This window comes from Anser brachyrhynchus (genome assembly GCF_964034855.1).
Source record: "Anser brachyrhynchus genome assembly, chromosome: 4".
NCBI lineage: Eukaryota > Metazoa > Chordata > Aves > Anseriformes > Anatidae > Anser > Anser brachyrhynchus.
Window position 1 is genome coordinate 20,309,085 of NC_137698.1, and position 24,796 is coordinate 20,333,880.

At 39.2% G+C, this 24,796-nt stretch overlaps 1 protein-coding gene and 1 long non-coding RNA gene across 13 annotated transcripts in view; one reads left to right on the forward strand and one right to left on the reverse strand.

Moving 5' to 3' along the window:
• FAT1 (FAT atypical cadherin 1) overlaps positions 1-13,316 on the forward strand; it is a 109,310-nt gene extending 95,994 nt beyond the window's left edge. For 4 of the 8 annotated variants that reach the window (XM_080590125.1, XM_080590124.1, XM_080590129.1 and 1 more), the window contains 11 exons: positions 423-1,224; positions 1,878-2,009; positions 2,121-2,284; positions 2,849-3,311; positions 3,798-3,951; positions 4,207-4,317; positions 4,537-5,168; positions 5,436-5,573; positions 7,599-7,658; positions 10,856-10,891; positions 11,865-13,316. In XM_080590125.1, coding sequence (XP_080446251.1) covers positions 423-1,224; positions 1,878-2,009; positions 2,121-2,284; positions 2,849-3,311; positions 3,798-3,951; positions 4,207-4,317; positions 4,537-5,168; positions 5,436-5,573; positions 7,599-7,658; positions 10,856-10,891; positions 11,865-12,490 — 3,318 coding nt within the window. In that variant the 3' untranslated portion in view covers positions 12,491-13,316. Of the gene's footprint in view, positions 1-422; positions 1,225-1,877; positions 2,010-2,120; positions 2,285-2,848; positions 3,312-3,797; positions 3,952-4,206; positions 4,318-4,536; positions 5,169-5,435; positions 5,574-6,056; positions 6,111-7,598; positions 7,659-10,855; positions 10,892-11,864 lie in introns of those variants that run through there. The other 4 variants (XM_080590130.1, XM_080590128.1, XM_080590126.1 and 1 more) reach the window with 3 other exon arrangements.
• The window catches only part of LOC308194868, a 126,085-nt gene continuing 102,267 nt past the window's right edge, over positions 979-24,796 (reverse strand). For all 5 annotated transcript variants that reach the window (XR_013950949.1, XR_013950950.1, XR_013950951.1 and 2 more), the window contains one exon: positions 979-1,114. This is a non-coding gene — a long non-coding RNA (uncharacterized lncRNA). The remainder of the gene's footprint in view (positions 1,115-24,796) is intronic.

The window sequence follows — 24,796 nt, forward strand, 5'->3', positions numbered from 1 at the left end:
AGCATGTTTTAAATGCATAGTCCATGAGTCATTTTGAATTTGTAATTTTTTTTCCATGCTTGAAATAAAAAAGCTTCAAGCACCATCTGCTGTCTGAAATCAGCTATTGTGCATTTCCTCTGTATTTGCCATAAGTGCTAGTAGGCTTCCTTGCGTTTCCAGGTATTAATAGTACTGTATCCTTTTAATCTTAGAAGTGAAAACATGTTTGTGTGTGTGCACTTAATATGAGTTTTCTGAATTTTCAAAATTAACTTTTCATAAATGTGCATTTATGAATTTTTTGTAAAGCATTTTCCTGTAGGAACATTTTAGTTTTCTTTTTTATAGATAAATACAACACTACTGCATAGAGCACAATATCTACAGTAGAATTTGATGAGATAAAGCAAAAATTGAATTCTGTCCTCATCTTCCACTAGGTCACAGATAATGGAAAGCCACCGTTGTCATCTCTGACTTACATTGATATTAGAGTTATTGAGGAAAGCATTTATTCTCCAGCAATTCTGCCTCTGGAAATCTTTATTACAGCCTTTGGGGAAGAATACTCAGGTGGTGTCATTGGAAAAATTCATGCAACTGATCAAGATGTTTATGATACTTTGACATATAGCCTGGACCCCAAAATGGAATCCTTGTTCTCCGTTTCCAGTACCGGAGGCAAACTAATAGCACATAAAAAGTTAGATGTAGGACAATACCTCCTAAATGTCACAGTTACAGATGGAAAATTTACAACTGCAGCTGATATTACTGTGCACATCAGACAAATCACACAAGATTTACTAAATCACAGCATTGCAATACGCTTTGCAAACCTTGCTCCTGAAGAATTCATTGGAGATTACTGGCGCAATTTCCAGAGAGCTTTAAGAAACATCTTGGGTGTGAGGAGAAACGACATCCAGATTGTTAGTTTGCAGCCTTCTGATCCTCCTTCAAACCTTGATGTCCTCCTGAATATTGAAAAATCTGGCAGCTCTCAGCACCCAATGAGAATTTTGGTCCACAAGATAAACTCTTCCGTGCCTGACCTAGAGGAGATTTTAGGTGTCCGGATAATTGATGTTTTCCATAAGCTATGTGCAGGCCTAGACTGTCCTTTGAAATTCTGTGAAGAAAAAGTAACAGTGGATGAGAACATCATGTCAACCCACAGTACGGCCAGGCTGAGTTTTGTCACTCCCCGTCATCACAGAACAGCAGTTTGTCTTTGTAAAGGTAAGGAAAGCAGAAAAGATAACAGTATCCTTCAAACGATTTGTCTGGTTTTGAACAGCCATAATCCACTGAGTAAAATGAATATTACAGGGCAAAGAGTAAGAATGTCCTGTAACCCTCACTACAATATTTGCCTAATGTTATTCAGGGTAAGGAGTAATTCTTCTCTTAAAACAAGGTAGCGAGACTTTATATAACGTAAGTTGATGGGAGGGGATTTTTATAGGTACCTCATCATTTTCCATTTTATGAAAGAAGTTCCTTTGTTTGTTGCCTCTTCTAAATTGTCTGAAATAATGGCTATTCAGTCTTGGATGCACAAAAGTTCTTGCAAAGTACCTAAATATTTCCTGGTTTCTGCTTGGAGAAGTATCTCACGGAGCTTCCTAACTTGGCTCTGAATGACAGCTTGAACTGGGAAATGAATATGCATCAAAATACATACAGGTATACAGGTTTATAACAAATAATGAACTTGTCTTTCGCTCTTAGGAAAACATCATTGCTTTTTAAAATCATTAACTAATATTGCTGGCTGAAATTGCACCTGAAGTAAATATTTAAAACCCATTCATTTTCTATTTCAAACACGCAACTCTTCTCCTCTCCCTAAATGAATGTATTCCCTACATTGAATGTATTTCATTTTACAGAAGGGAAATGCCCCGTAGTAAATAGTGTGTGTGAAGGAAACCCATGTCCTGAGGGTACAGAATGTTTAGGAGATCCAAAGGAAGGAAAATACACCTGTGTTTGCCATGACAGCAAAGCTGGACAGTGTCCTGGTGAGAAATTTTCTTTAAAAATCTCTGCCTAAAGCCATATTATTACTTTCCAAAGGTAAATTTGATTCCAGTCTGGTGTTAACACATTTCATGCTTTTCTGTATTCCTCAGAATCAGTTGGCTCTGCTGTGACGTTTAGTGGGAGCAGCTATGTGAAATACCGTCTCATGGAAAATGAGAACAAAGAGGAAATGAAGCTGACAATGAGACTTAGAACCTACTCTGCTCATGCAGTTGTTATGTATGCTCGAGGAACAGACTACAGTATCTTAGAGGTACACATCTTAACCTCTTTTATTTTTACTATAATCTCGGTAGAGTTGTTACAGTTGAGAACTGCCTTCAAAGTAGAGTTTCTTGTAGGTCCTGGTGGCAAACTTGTACAGAATGCTTTTAATGTGTACAAAGAATCTGTTTTCTTCAATGTTTAAAGTTAATACTTAAAATAGATCTTTCACTTTTTTAATTTATTTGTGCATAATACTCTTTAAGTCCACACAGAAGAAGTTTTTAAACTATGTGGGAGATTAGTCACTTAAAACACAAGATTAAAAGCACATCTTCAAGTGCTGCAATCTTTTGATGATGATCTGTGAGTTCTTTACTGGAGAAAAAAATGTACTATGCATTTTAATTAAAAGAATCCTATAAAATGAATCACAGTCACTGTGAATGTTTGGAATACAATGTCAGTAAACTGCTCTTTATGAACACCACCATAACCTTGTCTCTCCAGCAAACAAAAACTTTTATAGGTATCAATATTTTAAAGTTCTACCTTTTGCGGGGATTCTCTGACTGTGTGGTCCACTTGTTGATGATGTGTCTTTCTTCCATAGATTCACCATGGACGGCTGCAATATAAATTTGATTGTGGCAGTGGACCTGGGATTGTCTCTGTTCAGAGCATTCAAATTAACGATGGTCAGTGGCATTCAGTATCTCTTGAAGTAGATGGAAATTACGCACGACTTGTTTTGGACAGGGTGCATACTGCATCTGGTACTGCTCCTGGTACACTTAGGACACTAAACCTAGATAATCATGTGTATTTTGGTGGTCATATTCGGCAGCAAGGTACAAGACACGGTAGGAGTCCTCAGGTTAGCAATGGTTTCAGAGGCTGCATGGACTCTATTGTACTTAATGGACAAGAGCTTCCCCTAAACAGCAAGCCACGAAATTATGCACACCTGGAAGAATCTGTTGATGTGACTCCTGGGTGCTTACTCACCACCACAGAAGGTTGTTCAAGCAACCCCTGTCAGAATGGAGGCATCTGCAATGCACTGTCAAATGGAGGTAAGCTGTGCTGGATTCTTCTACTACTTTTCCACTTCCATGCACTGGAAAGCCAGAACAGCTTTGTGAATAATTCTTGCTTTTCCAGTGAGTTGTAGAAGGCTGGTTGTTAGCCAGGTAGAAAGGCTGTGTCTGCCTGTGGTCTAGGCTCGGTTCCTTGGGATAGGAAGTAGGCAAAGCTCATGAAGCAAAGTTGGGATTTACTCTTCAGTGTCAACACCTGAGGTCTGTTCTCTAACTGCCTACATTAGAGCTTAAAAATTTCTGAAAACATTGTGACAAGCTTGAGTTCTATGAGACAAGCGGAAGTTAACCTTGAGTAATACTCAAGAAAAACTTGACTGTTGGACTTTCATTCATCTTTTGATAAAATATTTTCTATGCCTATCCTCTCTCTCTTTCAACGAGTAGGGCAGGCAGGGAGGATTTTGTCTTGAATCCAGTAGAGCCACATGTGCCTTTCAAAAAGAGCGTATTTGATTTCAGGTTACTACTGCAAGTGTGCTCCTCTGTTCATGGGAACTCACTGCGATGTAAGCGTCAACCCATGTGCTTCCAATCCCTGCCTTTATGGTGGTACTTGCATCCCAGTCAGTGATGATTTCATCTGCCAATGCCGAGGACAATACACAGGCCAAAGGTATGTTTGTGTGGTGGGGCTTTTTTGTACAAATGAACCCATTGGATCAAAAAAGAAATCAAGAAAAAACAAAAACAAAACAAAAAAACTGTTACATTTATAGCACATTCTCTATTTTCTACTTAAAGCCCAGACTTTGAAACCCACTGGTGTTGGTTAATGCCAAGCCCTATGTTGCAGCCTTGAATCCCATACTACATACTGAACTTACAGTTAATAGTTCTTTTTGTTAGTGTTGTTTTTTTTCTTTTTCAGGTGCCAGCTGGGTCCATATTGTAAAGACAATCCTTGTAAAAATAGCGGCAAGTGTATTGACAGTTTGGATGGACCTGTTTGTGAGTGTGAAGCAGGCTTCCGTGGAGAAAGGTAAGTATAGTGTTCTGCAGATAGCGAAATTTTTATCCATATTACTTAACAGTTAACAATTTGAGTTGACTGAAGTCTGAAGTGTTGATAAAATAGCAAATTGCCTGGTACTGTATGGTACTACATATGAAATATATCTAGAACTGTTGAGAGCAAGGAGGCTACAACAATGACTACTGCTGTAAATTAACCATTGTTTCTTTACTCTGTGTCTGGTAGGTGCCTGACTGATGTTGATGAGTGCACAGAAAACCCCTGTCTTAATGGTGCCCATTGTGAGAATACTTACGGTTCATATCACTGCAATTGTAGCCGTGGCTTTGGAGGGAAACACTGCACAGACATTGTTCTTAACAACTATGTTTCAACGCCGTGGAACATTGGCTTAGCTGAAGTAATCGGAATTATTGTTTTCATCACGGGAATATTCTTGTTAGTTGGGATTTTTGTTGTTTGCCGCAAAGTGATCAGTAGAAAGAAGAAACACCAGCCAGAACCTGAAGACAAGCAACTGGGAGCTACAACAGCTTTCTTGCAAAGACCTTATTTTGATGCAAAATTGAACAAGAACATCTATTCTGACATCCCACCACAGGTTCCTGTTCGTCCCATTTCGTATACTCCAAGCATTCCGAGTGACTCCAGGAATAATCTTGACAGGAATTCTTTTGAGGGGTCTGCTATCCCCGAGCACCCAGAGTTTAGTACTTTTAACCCAGATTCTGTACATGGTCACCGGAAGGCTGTAGCTGTTTGCAGTGTAGCACCAAACCTGCCACCTCCACCTCCCTCCAACTCTCCTTCAGACAGCGATTCAATACAGAAGCCCAGCTGGGATTTTGACTATGACAGTAAGAAGTGTTCTTATTTTGTTATCTTTCAGTTCAAGATAGTGATAAAGTTTCTGAGTAAGGACTATGGTATAGTTTTACTATGAATTCAAAGTCCATCTGTGTTATGGTAGAAAAGATATTATGAGTTTACAAGTTTGAGAGTCTAATCAGGCTTTATACTACTAAAGCTTTGTTAAAATGCATAGATCTTAGAGACCCTCGATTTTTATTGACTCTTAATTTTTAGTCTGTTAATTGTCTCATGTGACTTTTTTTTTCTTTCAGCTAAAGTAGTAGATCTTGACCCCTGCCTTTCAAAAAAGCCTCTGGATGAAAAGAGCTCCCATCCATATAGCGCTAGAGAAAGCATGTCTGAGGTCCAGTCTCTCAGCTCCTTCCAATCTGAATCATGTGATGACAATGGTACGTATACTATAATCATGTCGTGCTACCACTTACATTCATTTGTTCTGTCTTTGCATCTAAATCTCTCAGTATCAGTAGGAGTTATACATATCTAATATATATTAAATAATAGTCTATTTAATATATATTAATATTTATTTTTAAAACTAACAGATTTGGGTATTAAAGGGTTTTGCCTATCTTACACCTCATGTTAGTTACCTTAATATATATATATATTTTTATTCTGTTAGAATTTTAACAGTGAACATGCAGCACAAGGTGTTTGGAGCCTTGTCTTAAACAGTGTTAAAAATGCATTCTCAGATTTGAGAAGCTCTTCTAGGTAATCATTAGTTATCAATTTATACAAGAATACAGTGAATTTAAAAAATAGCCTCTGCACAAATATAATTTTAGCTTTGACGTTCAGCTTTCAGTAAAGCTTTCTGGTGTTACAGTTTCATTTGTTTCCTTCTCTTTTTCTTGCTGCGACCTCAGCTCCCATATGGATCAGATCAGTTCTGAGTGAGAGCAGAGTTTAAGGGATTGCTTGTAAGTTTGATTACTTTAGTAATGAAGGAAGCTGCACAAAAAGGAATTTTATTACAGTAGAGCAGTATACTTGGCTTTCACCATGATTAAACTTGAATTCATTAAAAAAAATCATGCATTGAAAAAAAGCCCTATAAAAATACAAATATTTTAATTGCAACTCCAGTCCATCAAATTCAGCATACTTATTTGTGGGTTTTGTTGTTGTTATTAATTGGAAGTGTTTATTTTTCCATTGTGATGACAGATGCTTTTACAGATGATACGAATGCATCTGTGTATTCGGAAATATTTCAGACTGATTGGACAAAACCACAGCGGTCTCAAAACACCTTATCTTAGTGAATTAAGCTATGACTCTTCATTCCAATTCATGCGTTTGTCTCTGTATGGGAAAAAGAATTTGAAATTCCTTTAGCTTAGGAAATAAAGAACATTCTACTTCTCAACAAAGGTAGAGTGGTTTGTTCTTTAAAAGCATGTAAAGAAACATCTGTTAATGATTGGTGAAAGTAAAATGGTATGCTTATAGTACTCATCATTTTATCAGTAGAATTGATATCAACTTTCTTCCTGTGGTATTAAGTGTTGTGCGGTACATGTTGTTCTCCCCTCCCCTTCATCCCATGTATTTCATACATGCCTACTGGTTTCTTGTCATGTATTGATAATTCAGTAATACATCGTTCTAAGAGAAATAGCTGTAGCATCATAGAGATTATTCCTTCCTCCCTTTTAGGTAGATTCTGAATTTATTAGTTTGAAATTTTATCCCTCAGCCTTGCAAACAAATTGCATGTGATTACCTCATCCTACTCCTTTAAAAGTATATCCTCCTCCCTTCCGAAAGTATATTGTGAAGGCATTTAAAAGATTAATCATTCTTATTTAAAAACAATCCAAATTGTCACAACCTAAATTTCACATTCCTACTATGATACCACTGTTCAAACACAAGTAGGTCAGCACCAGTGTTTTTTGTAAAATTTTCTATATTCCAGCATTGTAGTTCGTTTTAGTGAAAGATTCTAGCCCTCCACTGAGGGGAAAAAAATAGCAGTTGGCAGCCTAAAAGAGGAAGCCTGATGTGTTACTCTTTAATTGACCCTACTCAAGCAATAAACTAGACCCTTCTAAATGCTATCTAGATGAAGTATGATACAAACACTCTACTGAGGCAATATTCCAGAAATTATAATACAATTAAAGCACTTCTGTGCTTGTGCAGAATTTGTTTCAAGAGTAATTGTAACAAGTACTTTACCATGTTTATAAAGAACAAGAGTCAGGTTCAGAGATGTGTTTTAGATGTTATATGCAATTGCTTTCTAGATAGAGAATATCTCTATAATCTTGCCACTGATAATCTTGCTTTAAAAATAGTAATGAACTGCAATTTTACAGTATTTTTTTGTATACCTGTATGCTGTTTAAAGTGATGCTAACTATAGGTTTGTTTTAATTTGCTCCTTTTATACCTTTTACAAGCTTCCGTAGTGACTGTAATACACCTTGTCAATGCTGTTGTTGACTCGGTGGAAAAAGAAGGTATATATATGTTTTCATATTTATTTACTGCTTTGGCAGAATAATGCATGTTTGTCTCTAGTAACATAGTCCTAGCAGCTGGGAGTTATAAACTTTACTTAGACTTCCTGATAAGCTTTAGTAAATAATATACTTTATTATATTTTCATGTGAATGCTGTGGCTACTCTGTGGACAGGTTCAGTGTGTGATTTCTTGGAAAACGTATTGGTGTACAAAGGTCTTGGTGCTTACTGTTGTCTGACACTATTCACAATAGAGCTTCCAGCAGAATTGAGACAGCATCAAAGGCAGTTATGTACATTGAAGTAGATGAAAAACCAGTGCTCCCTGTTCCTTTTCTTTTCCCACCCACACCCCTAGTGGCAGTGGCTGAGCAGAACATGAGTAGTCTGATACCCACTTCCTTGGTCTTTAGGTCAGTCTGTCTCTTTAGCGGAAAATGCTGATTTCTAGTGTGAAGTTGAGGTATATAGGCATACACATCCCTAACAATTTAAGTAGTTGCTTGCTACTTATTCTTACTGGAGTATCTAAAATGTGTGTTTATGTGTATGTATATTCCAAATACATACACACAAACACAGAGGTATGTATGTGAAGTTAGAGGCAAAGTAGCAATTTTCACTGGATTTTTTTTCTGCTAACATTTAAGAAGTGATCACTCTGGAAAATACAAACTTTACAAAATTATAGTAGTAATAGAGGTGCCAGTGAGCCCATACAAACACTAACGTTTCAATGGACTTGCATATCACCAGAACTTTCAGGATATCTAAGTAGTTCGCTCCTTTATATCCCCACACACACCACTACCAGTCTGCAGACGTTACTTCTGAAATTACATCCACAGTGTACATTTCTTATTTCTCATTAAAAAAGTAAGGTCTTCTAGTCCATTTTAAGTCCTACTGGAAACAAAGCCCTTTTAAGAACATAAAAATGCTTACAGTAGCTACAGATTGATTTATTATTTGAAGTACAACCTCTTTTTGTATGTCACAGTATCACAGATTTCTAGGTTGGAAGAGACCTCAAGATCATCGAGTCCAACCTCCGACCTAACACTAAGTACTCCACTAAACCATATTGCTAAGCTCTACATCTAAACGTCTTTTAAAGACCTCCAGGGATGGTGACTCCACCACCTCCCTGGGCAGCCCGTTCCAATGCTTAATAACCCTTTCGGTAAAGAAGTACTTCCTAACATCCAACCTAAAACTCCCCTGTCGCAACTTTAGCCCATTCCCCCTCGTACTGTCACCAGGCACATAGGAGAAAAGACCAACCCCCACCTCTTTACAGCCTCCTTTAAGGTAACTGTAGAGAGCGATAAGGTCGCCCCTGAGCCTCCTCTTCTCCAGGCTGAACAACCCCAGCTCCCTCAGCCGCTCCTCATAAGACTTGTTCTCCAGACCCCTCACCAGCTTGGTCGCCCTTCTCTGGACTCTCTCGAGCACGTCCATGTCCTTCCTGTAGCGAGGGGCCCAAAACTGAACACAGTCCTCAAGGTGCGGCCTCACCAGAGCTGAGTACAGGGGCACAATCACTTCCCTAGACCTGCTGGCCTACATTTGCATGTCTACACATTATAAAGTAGACATGCAAAAACTTCTAATCACATGAGAGTATCATTAATGTTTATATATAGAGCGTAGTTCTCAGTGCTGGAAAATTGTAATGTATAACTACTTATGAAAGGGTGAGTTACAAGACTAGAGGCAGCAAAACATGAGAAATAATAACTTACTCAGATTTTCTCTGAGATTTTAATGGATAGAAACTAAAATTGATGGAAGTAGTCCTCAAGATACTCAGAAGTACTGTTCATTGGTTTAGTATCACTAAGATAAAAACGTTTATGCGTTGCAGGCTATTCAGAAAGGACAAAGATTAATATGTCCTGCTCAGCTGTTTCTCTAATTTCTAGTCTTAACAAGCATTCCTTCTTTCAAAGTATCATAGGTAAAGAATTCTGCTTTGGAGCACCCTCAGAACGCTGCCAGTTTGAGCAGCGGAGATCCTTGCTCAAGCTTTCAGCAAGATCAAGCTCTGGGACAAATGGTCTTTTCTTTTAGGCCCCCCAAGTGGCTCTGTCCAACAAGTATCCTGGAAGCATGAATTACAGCTAGACAATCTCATCACAGTACAGTTGTAGGCCTGCATTCCCTGCAGCGCTCCTCAGGGAAGGTTATAGCTCTCTGCACATCAACGGTGCTGAGTACAAGAGGAAATACAGTGCCAGTCCACAGTGTGTCACCTAGAAATATGAGTACATTGGGTTCTAGCTTACTTCTGTATTTTATGCTAAATGGTCTCAGGAGCAAAGTACAGAACCCAAATCTCCCCCTTTCTTGGTTAAAAGTGCTCTAAAAGTATAAGGCTACAGTCTGTCTGTTGACTTCAGATTTGCACCATTTCGCTAGAAAACCAAAGAATGTTGTCTTCTAAGTAGATCAATAGTTAGAACATTACCCTGGTGATAAGCCCAGACCATTCTGAGAATAGATAAAAGGATCAATTCTTAGAAGATTCTGGAATTAGGATAGGCAGTCATCCCTCTTTTCAGACCTGTACCAGGAATATAAATTCCTGAAAAGATACAGGTTTAAGATGTCAGACAGCACAGAACAGTTCTGTGCTAAACATAAATTGTTGGGATTGCTGTACAGCAGCAGGCAGGTCTCCCCGTGCACAGTCTTTGGAAGCTAGAAAATAAGATAAGTTCCCTTCTTTGGGTTAGACACAGTGCTACATCTATTAAGATTTATACTTTTTTAGTATTTATACTTTTTATAGATTTCTACTTTTTAGTATTGAAAACCAATGGGAAACAGGGAAAGAATAAAATCTGATCAAATCTCATTACCCAATTTTAAGAGAAGTCCTAAGTCATTAGAATGAAATGAGGATTTCAGCAAACTATGGATTCCAGATTATTCCACTACAAAAGAATGTCCCAGTTAGGCTTTACTTTGACGCGGTAGCCATTCTACAAATCTATTAAAGGAGGAACCTTGGAGAAAAATGCCAAGTTTAGTACTGCTAAATAGATAAGCATATTTGTCTACAGTACATTAAAAACAGGCAAAAGCAGCATCATAGGACAGTCATTACGTTTGTCTTTACAGTGGTTCTAGTATTTTATTCCTAACGACAGATGTTTTCTCCTTTTTCTTCTCATTCTGCCAACTAAAGAATCTTTTGCTGTTCCTGACCTCAGCAATTCAAGAGGTGACTTCTGCATGCAGTTCATTGATATTCACCAAAGTATTTTTGTTAATACTTGGCTTTAACACAGACTCACCACCAGCTGCTTGCTGTGCATTTGTTTGCAGTGATTACTCTTTACTAGATTTGCACTTTATTCCAATTCTGTATTATTTTCCTTTTGGGTGTCTAGGTTAAAAATATATACATGTATATTTTTAATGAGATTAGGTTTACATCTAGTTTTCAGCAGAGCAATAAAAACTTATTCAAGGGAAGGATGCAAAAGAGGATCAAGTTGTCATTCATGCATGATTAAGCTTGACTTTGCTATTTTGTTCTTGTATTTGAATGTGGAATGTCTTTACTAATAGTCAAAGATAAAGGGATTTTATCAGAGGTGTGGAAGCACTGAGAGAAACTGTTTTTTGAGTTCCTGTGGAGCTAACAGCGTTTTGTGAAATTCAAATTATAATTCAGCCAAGTGGTAAAGTCATTTAAAATGGTCTAGATACTTTACCAGTTAGCAGTTACTTCTGTCATGTAGGAAAAGCAAGACTTATGCATGCTAGATATATTCATAAGAAAAACAGGCAGCTGTTAGCAACCTAGCTGTAATTACTCAACAGTTGACTAAGAGTCTAGATGCACCAGGGAGGCTGTTGGTTATTTGCTCTCTAGTGAACAATTCTATACCATTATGTATTGTGACAGCATATTCCATAGGTGACCTACAGCTCTTCCTGTGTTAGGTGAGATGTCTGAAAAAATTTACCAGTTTAAGTGTGAATGATGCAATACCTAATGCATGGCATAATGTAAAGTTGTGTTGTGTTGAATGTCTTCTGTGGAACTGGGCAAACTGTTCTCCAATTAACAAGCAGTATCCTAATCACAGTGATTGCATTGTCGTAATACACGTTTTGACTTCTCAGTTCGGACTGACTTGAAGACAAGATACTAATACTGTTTTTTAAAAAAAATGTTCACTTTTCAGGTTATCACTGGGATACATCAGACTGGATGCCAAGTGTTCAGCTGCCAGGTATCCAAGAGTATCCGAATTACGAAGTGGTTGAGGAGTCAGCTCCCCTCTATACGGATCCAAATGCCATCGATACAGACTATTACCCTGGCGGTTATGACATAGAAAGTGATTTTCCACCTCCACCTGATGACTTCCCTGCACCTGATGAGCTTCCACCATTACCACCAGAATACAGCGACCAGTTTGAGTCAATACAGCCACCCAGAGACATGCCAGCCGTAGGTAGCTTGGGTTCCTCTACAAGAAGCAGGCAGAGGTTTAACCTTAACCAGTATCTTCCCCATCACTACCCTGCAGACATGTCAGAACCTCAGACCACAACCAGTGGTGTCAATGGCAGTTACAGAGAACCTTACGCTCCTTACACGCTAGGGTACAATAGAGACTTCGAAGCACCCACTGTAGACAACATGTCCATGTCTGTGTATGCTTCCACAGCTTCATGCTCTGATGTGTCAGCATGCTGTGAAATGGAGTCTGAAGTCATGATGAGTGACTATGAGAGTGGAGATGACGGTCATTTTGAAGATGTGAAAATTCCTCCACTTGATTCCCAGCAACATACAGAAGTCTGACGCTCACACTCAACAAAAGTGCCTGGACTATTAAACTATCAATTCTAAATCAACTTCCATGATCTTATTTTCCCTCCCCCCTCCTTTTTCCCAGCCACAGTGAATGCTTCTGTTTCAGTGAGTTAAACTGGCATGGTGACATTGGATCATGCAGTTCATTTCACTAAATCAGCCTGTTTCCATTTCCTGACCTACTATAATTGGACTGTTCCAAGATTTCCACTGACTGTGCCATTTCTGAATGTGCTTTTTGTACTTGCATTGTCTATGTTAAAAAAATCACATACCACTTCTCCATGTTAGCATGATGCATATTTATATAGTTCTAATAAATTTTCTCCTACTTTTTGTAAATGTTATGTACAGTTTTGATTTTAATAGTTTTAACTAGATTTTGTAGATATTTTGTGAATTTGTTTTCCACTGAAAGTAGTGGTGTTTGTGTGCCATTAAAAACTAGCACCCTGACTTATTATAATCAGGGCATCACTGTATGTATTCCCCCAAAAAAACTAAGGTTTGACATTTCATTATAAAATCTCAGCATATTCACACAATTCCAATTGTACATAGGTTAGGTCTGATATTTTTCTGGGTCAGCTACATGGAAATGTCTTAAATGGGTTGCTGTATTTTAGAACTGTAAACATTTTTTCCCTTCTTGGAAAGTGTGTTGAGGACCCTCTACATACCAGTTTAGAACCAAAACCACCATGACACAGTTTTTATAGTGTCTGTATATTTGTGATCCAATGGTCTTGTAAAGGTTTTTACTGGAAATTACCATTAGCTGGTCTTTCTTACTGACAATAAATTATTAATAAAATACTTTAGCTTTGCTCTGTGTATCTCTATTATATGATATACAATTGACAAAGCATTCAGTGCAGCATTTTTAAGTCTGTGTATGTTTTGTACTGTATTAAGTTACTTGCTCCAAGCAACACCTTTTTCTCTCCTCAGAAACCAAACTGCAGTTATGTCAGAGATGCTCACTAGATGGCAGCGTGTGTCTACTTAACGGTGTTTTAAAAAGTAATTGGGCCAGTATGAATAAAGATTGATGGGTATCAAACTTGGTAGCCTTCTCAGTAGTTTGCATTTTTCTTTAAACATATAATATCAGGTGTTATGTAAATTACTGAGTATTTTTTTCTGAAGTCCCAGATACATAGCTAGAGAGAAAAACCCCAAACTTTAAAATAGCTTCTTCCTTTCCAAATTACCTTAGTGATTTTCATTAGTATTTGCCTTTTGATTGTGCACTTCCATGCTGGAACTTGTGCTAATTTTTGAGTTTGCAATAAACATAGTGGGGGGGGGGGGTTAAGCAGTTTATTATTTCATTTGCAGTTTCATGCATTATGTTAACACTGAATGTTTACTTTTAAATCAAGACAATATACAGTGTGCCTGTATATTGCCCAGCTATTTTTCTGACCAGAAAAGAACAAAGCCTCTAACAAATTTCTCCAGTGTAAATTTGTCCTGATGGTGAGCTAAAGGAGTAAGATAACTTCCTCCTACCACATGCATGAGGGACACTAATTTCAGGGCAGATTCCCTAGCACATCAGTTATTTTTTATCATAGCTGGCAATCTTTTCAGCTCTACCTCTGTTTCTTCTTACTATCTCAGAAAATTCTGCAGCCTGGAAAGGTGCAATATCAGATTCTCTCAGGCACAAGAGAGCTAAGCTTAGGCCTTCCACCACCTGGAAGAACAGGGTACAGGATTTGTATTTGGATAGTTATTTCTGCACAAAACAGAACAAGTCAGCCTGGCAAGCTGCATAATGGAAACAGGTGGATTACAGGACAGATCCAAGCACTGCACAGCCATTCCTTAGTGCTAACTCACCCATATGCAGGTAAGAAGCTCTTGACATATGTAAAAAGGGAGCTTAAAACAATGTACTGGCTTTATGCTGTAGTATACACCCTGATAACAGAGCTTTTTGTACAGCAGGCCGACTGTTGGTTAAAACATTTTCTTATTTAAAGGTTAGAAAAAAATCTTACTTTAATAGCTTAGAAAGAGCTGAATAAAGGGTAAAATGCTCTCTATATTAGTTTAGATCACTGCATAACATCCGTCTCTTCTTGAGCTATAAAGGTGAAGTTTTGTGGGAGTTCTGCTCAACATTTCATAGTATCTGGTTCTCAGTAGAAATGGAACCTGTAAAGTCAGCAAGAGGAAGGCCATACGCAGACTTGCATCATTTCCTGCTTAATATAACCCCCAGGCAAAATGAAAACCTGTCCTTCAAATACGTTTTCCTAAAGTTCCTAGTTTACAGAAGAAAGGTTAGGAAAAGAGATTTTTAAAACTAAGAGATGGGAAGTACAAGCCTCAAACTTGAGCATGCTTTATCAGTACTGTGAATGGAGGAAACTCTCTCTTTACTTTGCAAAGACAACTCTAATTTTCCTTACAATAAAAACCTTATGTGAAGAACTATGAGAATTCCCTTTTTTCTCTCCACAAGACCTATGCTGTTAGGCAATATGCAACACACAAGTTTATATTTCACTGCAGGAGACAAGGCAGCATCATAGCAGCCACTTAGAGAAATAACAGGCAGTTTCAACTCCACAACAGCTTAGCAGCTGGTGAGGAAAGCCACATTAAACAAATGCTCTCATTGTAGAAGTGCCAGGAGCTATTATCACCCAATCCAAGTCCAGCTAGTACAATTAGAAGTGTTTTCCCACATAGAGATACAACAACATGCAAGAAATACTACTGAACTCCTTGTAACGAGGAGTCTAAGCTACAGTAAAACAATTCCACAAGTTAGCATCAGTGGTGTTACAGGATGATACCACCACATACATAGTGGATTCAGCAGTTCCTCCTTGTTTCCTTCCCTGAAGTGCACTTATGGCCATTGGTCTGCTTCTATGGTGGCTAGCTCAGCACCATTAACCAGACCACCAGACCTAGAAAAGGTTCCCTCATTTTTCAGGGGTTATATCTTTCAGTCAACTCCCATGAGGATGGTACAAGTTGCTGCAGTAAATAAGTGGAAGGCAAGGACGGATGCTGGATTTCTCTTTTAGTAGCTGCTAACTAGCTATTTTAAAGGGCATCCTACCTCAGTTCTCTTGTTGGGAAGGGAACTTGTTGCCAAATACAGAATATTCCCTTTCCATAAGCTGATTTACAGAGAAGGGGAAATATTCCCATATATTTTCTAAGGCTCTCCATTGACTTGGATGCCTTAAAATAGTTCTGATGTCTGTGTTCTTCAGTAATCTGTCCTTCCAGCTTCTGGAGAAGGCTTACAGTAGGATTTGGGAATTTAAACTTCTATATTTGGGGCACTTTGAGCTTTACATCAGGTAGCATTTCTTCAAGGCAGTCAGTACCATAAAACAGAAGAAGCAAACAAAAACCTCTCAACTATTTTAAGCACAGTTGCTTGCAACATTTCTAGCAAGGATTAAGACCCAGGACTACTGAGCGAAAGCAGCTAATCATACGGCACTTTCACGTCACACAGCAAAAGCACACCTTGCTCTGCAAGACACACCACACATTCGGAGCAATGGAGTAAGATGCAGTTTGGAAGGCTTTTATGACTGCATGTTGGAAATCAACACTGCTGCAAGATAAACTCTTACACAATACATTAATGATTGCACAAATGCCAAATACAGATAAGCTTTCTTTTAATAATTAGGTTCCTATTTATCTTTAGCCACTTACAAATCTGTAACAAGAATTATTAAGAATTATTTTTCCTACAGGATCCTTGTATTCCCTGCATACCAACTGGCACAAGGCATGCTGGTGAGACCAGTATAAAACATTAAAATAAGCAGTCTAAGACACACGTGCTGTGCCCATGATGAGTACTGACACAGTGAACCTACACCCTAGAAATAGAAATGGCCTCTTCCAGCACATTCAGCATTACATTAAGGTTCACATTGGCTGTTCAGAAATTATTAGACAAAAGTTTCAGTAAATTCATAAGCTGGTTTGTTCACAAACAAAACACAGACTAGGTAAATGTAGGGAGTTGGACTAGATGATCTCTAGAGGTCATCTCCAGCCTCAGCTGTTCTGTGATTACTCAACATTTTTATCTTGTAACAGTGTAAGACAAGATTTTTTAGAGATTTTTATGTGGTTAAAGATAAATAGTAACTTCATCTGTCAGCTTTTCAGTAGTTGGCATGTCCATATTTAAAACAATATCCTTGGTCACAGAACAGGTGAGGTTGGCAGGCACCACAATCGCATCACAATGAGACTCCAAGACCTCTCTGAGCAACCTATTTCAGTATTCCAACACCCCCCCCCCAGCAAGATTTTTATGTTCAAGTGGGGTCTCCTGTAGCTCAGTTGTGCTGACTGCCACTTGCCCTGTCATGGTTCACCACTGAGAAGTGCATGGCTCCATCTTCTCCATATCCTCCCCTCAGGTATTTCTAAGCATTGGTAAATTCACTGCTTCCATGCTGAGGAGTACCAGCTCACTCAGCCTTTCCTCATGTGAGAGAATCCCCAGTCCCTTGATGACCTTACTGGCCCTTTGCTGGACTATCACCAGTTAAGTCCTCGTCTTTCTTGCACAGGAGAACATAGAAGTGAATGTTGTTGTTGTTTTGTTATAAAAATAGTTATGAGCTTGTAGAATTACAGCTTCATTGAAAAGATTTAGGTGAAACTTATTGCCATTCTGTCCTATGTATGTTTTATTTGGACTGCATGAAGCACTCATTTTGCCTTGAAGCAGAGAACAAACAAATTCTACCTGACAGTATGAGGTAGAAACAATAACAGACAGCCCTGTAAAACTTCTTACAGTCAATATTCTCACCTTGTCTGAGAACTCTAGATGGGGGCACGCATAAACATACAGGAACATGACTAGGGAATATCAGGGTTTGCCTCCCTCCCTGCCCAAGGATATTTATTCAGTTGCATTTTAGGCTAAAGTACCAAATACTCAGACTGCTTCCTGCATTCTCTTGCTCTGTCCAATGCCTCCATGCAGCACAGGCTGTCCCAAGCACCCATGTAGAAGGGGAGTTCCTGCACTGCAGCAATAGATCTGAATAGATCTGAATCAGCTCAAGCCAAAGAAGATATTAAATCAGTCTCTAAATGCAAAACGCAAATATTCCAGCTTCTGGGGGAGCTTTGGAGAGGGGGAATGCATGATCTCCACCTCGAACCCATAAAGCCTTTGAAAACAGTTGCAGGGATTAGTCTGTGCTCCGCCAGGCACGGCTGATATCTGCCTGCAGCCCAAGACATGCGCTGACCAGGTGTGGGTCACTAAAATCCCTAGGATGGCTCAGGACATGGCGTTCACCGGCTCTGCCCAGATGCCAGCCCTGCACACCAAGCAGCAGCTGCTGATCACCACGCTGAGATACCCACGTCTTGGCACAAGGAGACCACACATGCTGCACAGCAAAGCTCCGCACTCCATGCACAAGGGTCAGACAGGTGAGAGTTAGGTGCTTCAGTTACCTTTCATAGTTCTTGTAAATTTTTAGGATTAAACAGCCTCCAAGCCACCACAATCCTTCATGAAAATATTAATCAGATGAAGAAGTACCCATTAATCCAAGCAGGCTGAAATAGCTGTCATTTTTGGCAGCATTATTCCTTCCACAGCCAGGATAGAAGAGAAAAATCTGTGAAGCACAGGACACAAGACAGTACTATACAGCAAAGCAGGAAAACGGACTCTTTGCTTTGATCTTAGAGACACAAACCTATGAGAAAGCTCATTAGAATTATTTGATCCCTCATGCAAGGTAAGCACATTTTTGGACTTGCTGATAATCAAAAATTTATCAATTACCAATGCCCAATGTTCAATTGCTAAATCTGATCCATGAAAGCATCATAGTCATAACACATTTAATAAACCTCCACACAAAAATCTGGTCTTTGCAGCAGTCACACAGGAGCTGAGACCATCAGTAAAAACATGGGATTATGACCATTATAACAAGAGCAAATGGCTTTGTAATCAAAGCTGAGCCATATTTCAAGAAAGGACTTTTCAAGCTTTTTGTGCTGCAGATCATTTCTCAGTTTCTTCATATTTTCTTATATATTTGGAGAAGAAACTTTCACAGTCTGAGGAAGAGCACTGACAGGCCCAATTAAGGATCGCATGACTCACTCACATAATCCCCAGGGTACCAATTTGAAAATATGTTAAGCTGTCTGAATTGCTTTCAGAGTTTGCATTTAACTTTGAAGAATTCCAAAAGGAAAGATCGTGCTGCATCAAAAAGTTTCAGTTTTCTAGTTTCTTATCTTTTTCTAGAGAACTTCCATCACCAGGAGTCACTGCTAGCATGAGTTCAAATGTGTCTCATTTAAACAACGAGCACCTTCCAATGGCCACATAGATAACAGGACCTTCTGCTGTGAGCTTCACTGGGGGAAAAAGACCTCAGCTCACAGAGAAAAAGGCTAAAAATATAATCAGCCTGATAACTGGCGTGGGGCTGTATGTTTTAATTTTTTGTTTAAAATCAAATGCTATTCAGAGATCTCTCCTCCACAAACCCAGTGTAGCTGTTTAGAAACATCTAGAAAGTGGAAGAAAAGTTTATTTTGCCCAAATTAGATTAGAGTCTTAAAATGTTTCAAGCCACAGTTTTCACTGGTCATCCACCCCAAGAGCTCAGGCTGAGGGAGCCAGAAAGCTGTCCAACTGGGGCAACGGGAAAAGCCAAAGACAAGAGATGCACTTTGTGTCCTGAGCTCACAAGAGCAAGAAAAAAAAGAGCAAGGGGAAAAAAAATAGTTCAGAGCCAGCCAAGCACAGAAGCAAAATGTGAGAAATTTTGGAAGGAGAGGAAGGTAGTCACAGAAACTAGAGGGCAGCTAACGAAGAAGTTTTACTTTAAGCCCAAGGAAGTATATTGCAACAACAGTTTCAAAATCTTTTATATTTATATAATTATTTACAATTAAGTATAAGTACTTTAATATTAAAGTATTAATTTATACTTAACGTTTAAGTATAAATACTTAAAGTATTAATTTAGACACAAATTTTTATCCTTGAGGCTTCCTCTACTTCAGTAAGGACTAATTCATGCTCAGCACACAAGCTTTTCTGAGAGCTAGATGTGGTGCTGTGGTCCTCAAGTTGAAGTCCTGTCCTACTTTAGCAGTTGTAAAGCTTTCTGGGCTGCCCTTGATAGTCTTCCTTGTAAGGAAAATCTCCTTAATGACAGGGTTATTAGGATAAATACGTATCACTGCATTGCTGCCATGATTTTCCCATTGGTCATTGTAAAATTCTTGCTCTCAGGATTTCAATATTATGAGGAAGTGAGGCAGACTGACATTTAAGCTCCCTTGGTCTCTCATTGGGACTGAGATTCATTTCCCATCCACTTCCTCCGTTCTAGCTGAAGTCAATAAATCCTGCTCCTGAAGCCCTGCTGATCTGCCCACAGCCCCTTGGCAGACTAGCCACAGTCCCTCCCTTCTTAACCCCACAGCACCAGTGCACAAGGGTGAGGGCTGACCTGTTCCCAGAACCCGTCAGTGTTCACATGTACTTTTAAACAAGTGCAGAAAGGGTCTCGCAGGAGGGGCTGACACTCAGTTCAGATGGTGCATGGATTCAGATACTACCAAGTCACCACTCCAACAGGGAAAAAGCATCAGCTATGCTGTACCTTAAATGCCGGGGATTATTTCCCCATATCTAGGGTGAAGCATGCTATTTCAGGCAGCTTTAAGGTTTTGTCTCCCTTTGGCTATGACTAGTCAAATTCCTCAGAAAAATGCAGAAATATCTTCCCCTGTACTCATATTTAATTGCTGTACCAGAAAGTTGTTTAATTAAATCAATCCATTTTAAGACCCTATATAGAAAAGGAAGGTCTTCAGCCAAAACAACAAAAAAACCACCACAAGTATCCAACTTGGCTGATCTCTCACAACAACCTTAGAGTCTTAAGGAAAGCTCGTAACACACAAGCTTTATCTGCCTCTGTAGAGCTATTGAGAAAGGACGTGATGTGTACGGAAGGTATTTTGAACAGTTCAGCCCTTGTCTGGGGACTACTGTACAAGGACAAAACCATCTCACTTCTATAGCATGCTTAATTAGGCTTTGCCATTAAGAGTAACTAGGCACACCAAGCAACCATTAACAGCCAAGCACCTACAGATTCTCAAAGAAGACAACTTTAAGCCCTTATCATTAAGAAGAACGGAGACAGTTGACATGATCTTTGCCTCTATCAGTCTGGATCACAAACAACCATGCTCCACTCTTTTAGGAGCAGTGCTGTTAAGCTTGCTTCCCATTAAACCAGAAAGAAAGAGTCTTCCACCTTAGTGAATCAAATCAGGGCTGTTTATGTACAAACAGAGGCAAAATGAGATTCACGGTAATAATGAGTTTTCTGGAGTCATGAAGTAAAACAGAACTTGGTGATAAAATCTGGCCCTAATCAATCCAGAAGTGATCCTGTGTTGAACTGAGTATTTCACAATTAATTTATTCATTGCTCCATCCTTCCAACATATCGTTCTTTACCACAAGGTTAACTCTACAGCACTTTACCTCAGGAAATACATTTCCTCTTCCTAATCCCCACGTGTTGGCATTCCACACACATCCTCACAATGTGCAACATCTTTTAAACTGGCCTTGTCAATGACTCCGTCACTGCATAAAACATCCCACAAACCCCTAAGAGTTAAGGCAGCTCCTGAATTTGTCCTTTGTGGTACACAGTATCCAATGAGTAATGATACTGTTGAAGATGCAGTCTTTAACAACAGAAGCTTGAATTTAAAAAATTCATAGGAGCATCATAAGCTAAAATTTCCTACCACTGTGATCAAAAGCACCCAAATCACATAAAAGTGAGGAAGCTTTTTAAAGAGAGCTAGAACAGGCAGCTATAAAAGGCAATTCTTTGCATGGAGCACAGATTTTATACAGAGATGTCATATTAGCAAGCTCGTATCATTTATCCTAACAAGATTTTAAAGATAAAAAGGAGATTGGCGTAGTAAAGCAGTAGAGCAAGGAAAGCTATGAAGAGCTAGAAGGAATCCTTCAGGAGGCTGAAGTCTTAAACAGGAAAGTAAGAAAGAACAAACCCTGGCAAGTACAGTGCAGAGCAAGATGAGCCAAGAATGTCTGAGGAACAGTTTGCAGATGTCAAAAAATTAGTTTATTTTTAAAACACATTAAAAGCAAAAAACAACTCCGCCAGAGAGTCTATAAATATAAAACTAGTGGGTGATCAAGGCATAAAAGGAACCTCAGAGAATTAAAGACTAACAAACGTCTTCCCCACTGCAGCTATGTCCACTGTGGAAAAGGGTGAGAGTTCTCTGATTAACCTGAAGTATCACACAGTCTTAAGGAGATTAACAACAGAAAATAAACAGTATCAAAGACAATACGGTACTGACTTCTAAAGCACTGACATATCTGTTGCCTATATTACCTGGGACAGAGCCAACTAAAACTGCCTCAGGACCACGCGAATGGCTACAGACATGGTATTGAGCCAGATGAATCAAACACCAGGTTCTCATAGCAGTAGTATTTAAGAAAAAAATGTCAATACTAACACCAGAAGCACCAGTGAACAGGTAAATTGAGATGGTTGCACCAGGCAGTCTGGTCTGCTGCTTGTACCAGGACAGCTGAATCAAATCACACAGCAACAACATGGGTGTTTATACATCCCCTGTACAATCCTTTCATGCTTGTTTTGTTCTTACATGTGAGAGACAAAAGAGCACCTGCCAACGTGCCCATTATCAAAATGGGATCTAAACCACTCCGTTTTATCTGTTGTAAAAGCAGATCTCACATTGGCACTGTGACGGTAGGACTGTAGTCAGCATCAAGGGACAAAAGCTGCACATTGCTGCTGTTGTTCAGGTAGAACAGGGACAGAAATGCAGGTTCAGCAAAAATATTAGGTTAAAATTACTACCCAAAGATTACCAGATGAGCATTTTCTGAAAACAGGTTTATGCTATAGCCAGCTCTGGCTTTGAAAGTGAAAAATAGATCAAGTTTTTTTTTTTTCCCCACAGCAGAGTTTTCACCAAGGTTTCCCACATAAAGGACAATTGTTTTAGCAGCTTGGAGTACTGAATAATGGTATAGAAGGGAGTTGTGCTAGCGCCTTCTCCCTGTTTTTGTGAATTATTTCAAATTTGTTCCCTCACTATTTTGTTAAATAAAAGAAACAAAATGCTTTTCTTTGAAAAGAGAGCTAAAGATTCAATTCACCAAAGTATTTTATTATATGCTCATTCAGCAAGATCAAGTAACTTTCACATCGTTGTACTGAATGAAGTTTTCAGTTCGCTGTCTGGATCAGGGAGAAGTTATTTTTACTGCCCTGTTCCTGAATTTGCTTTTCATCTCCATTATTACGTGATGATACTTTTGGTTATGTCCGACAGAGAAGTTCCTTCTACAATTTTCTAAGGCACCACAACCCTGAAGTGATTATTTCCTACACTAGAAACAAAGCTTTGAAGAAGCCACTGCCACTTGAAAACTCTCGCATAGTTTTGACAATGTTAGTTTGCTGCTTCAAATCCCAGAGGCCTGATTTTTGGGATTCTCTCTTTCCTTCCTTCTGCAATTCACTGACTAATGCTGCTCTCTTAACACAGCTGTTGACCTTACGGGTAGCAAGCAGAGCCACCTTCCAGCACTCATACTTCCGTTCAGCAATAGCTGAATTTAACCAATGCTACTTACATGGAAACCTTGAAAGCCAAAAGCTTTTCTTGATATAACAAGGGGATGTTGTTAACTGTTAGGGCAAGATAAGTGGATTTGTGAAGTACTGCATGCATTAACATCAAGCAATATCCACAAGATCAGAGCAATGAAATGGAGTGACGAGAAGTGCTAAACTGTAATATATACAGGTTTCTTCCAGGTAAAAGGTACTTTTTTGGGTTTTGTGCAGGATCTGGCTTAATGCTACAGGGAACAAGAATCAGTGTACCACTACTACACTGTTTATTAAGAAACCACAGAATGATAAGTACCACTATGGACTGACCTTTAGACAGTGCAGATGGCACGCCAGCCCAAATTAGTGAAACTGGGTGTTACACAGCAATACCATCATGGTTGCCTGGTACACAAATTAGCAAGGAAAAATCTTCCCTGGGGAAAACGAACACATGAAGACTCGGAACAAAAGCAATGTGCATGAGAACTGCAGTCACAGCCAAAACACTGGCTGTGACATTGAACAGCACTGGACAGACAAAAGACACCCAAGGGACCACTGGGTTTCAGCTCCCAGGGTGACATCAGACACCACAGCTGAGAGCTCATCACCCATCACTGCACATATCTGGTCTGACACACCCACAGCAATACTGCTTTTAGGATTATTTATACCAGCAAAGCAGCATGACACTAAAGGAATTGTACTCTGAAGCTGGTTCTTGAATGTTCTCTGAAGCATCTAAAAAGTATTTATTCCTAGCTATAATTAAGGTATGAATGCATTTTAAACTGACTGAATTTTCTCCTGCAACTCCCAATCACAGCAGCCAGCTAGTTCCTTGTGCTTGAGGTATCAATTCAAAGATGTTTCTGCTATTCTGTTTTTTTTTGTTGTTGTTTTTTGTGCTACCAATTTAGGAGGAGCTGGCCCAGCTGAGCTGTCAGCCATTCAGGATAGAAACTGAAGGAGCTGCACCTGACCTTTCCACCTACACGTTTGATTGTGCTCAGCATTGCTTGGGTGGGAGAAATAGGTTTCATTTGAAGGACACACTACTCATGAGGGCTAGAATTGTCTGAAGTTCAGCACGAGTTGTTGCTCATATGCCAACAAAGGCTGGCCCAGGTGCAGAGAGGAGGCCCTCCTCCCATTTTAGGGAGCCAAGAGAACCAGGCACCAAAAGGCACAAAACAGCAACCACACTGTTCCTCTGGAGTAACAAAGACCTAAACAAGAAAGCAAGTTAAAGGCCTGTCTTAAAACTGCCACACGCAGTGCTGACTGAAGTACAAACTCAATGAAGTTGGACATCAGGCGGAACAACACACAGTCCAGATTCAGCTTCATTAAACAATGCATAAGTACATTTGTCACACATGAAATTATATACTTCACTTGTATGAGAGAAGCAGCAATATATTTATTGATATAAGGTAGTGAACTAACAAAGCTTAGTTGTAAAAAAGACAGCAACTTACGATTAAGTAACAAGGTACACTTGATTATTTACTGCATTGAGGACATGCAAGTCAGGCATGTCTGGGAGACCCTCCCATTGAGTTCATGAATCATG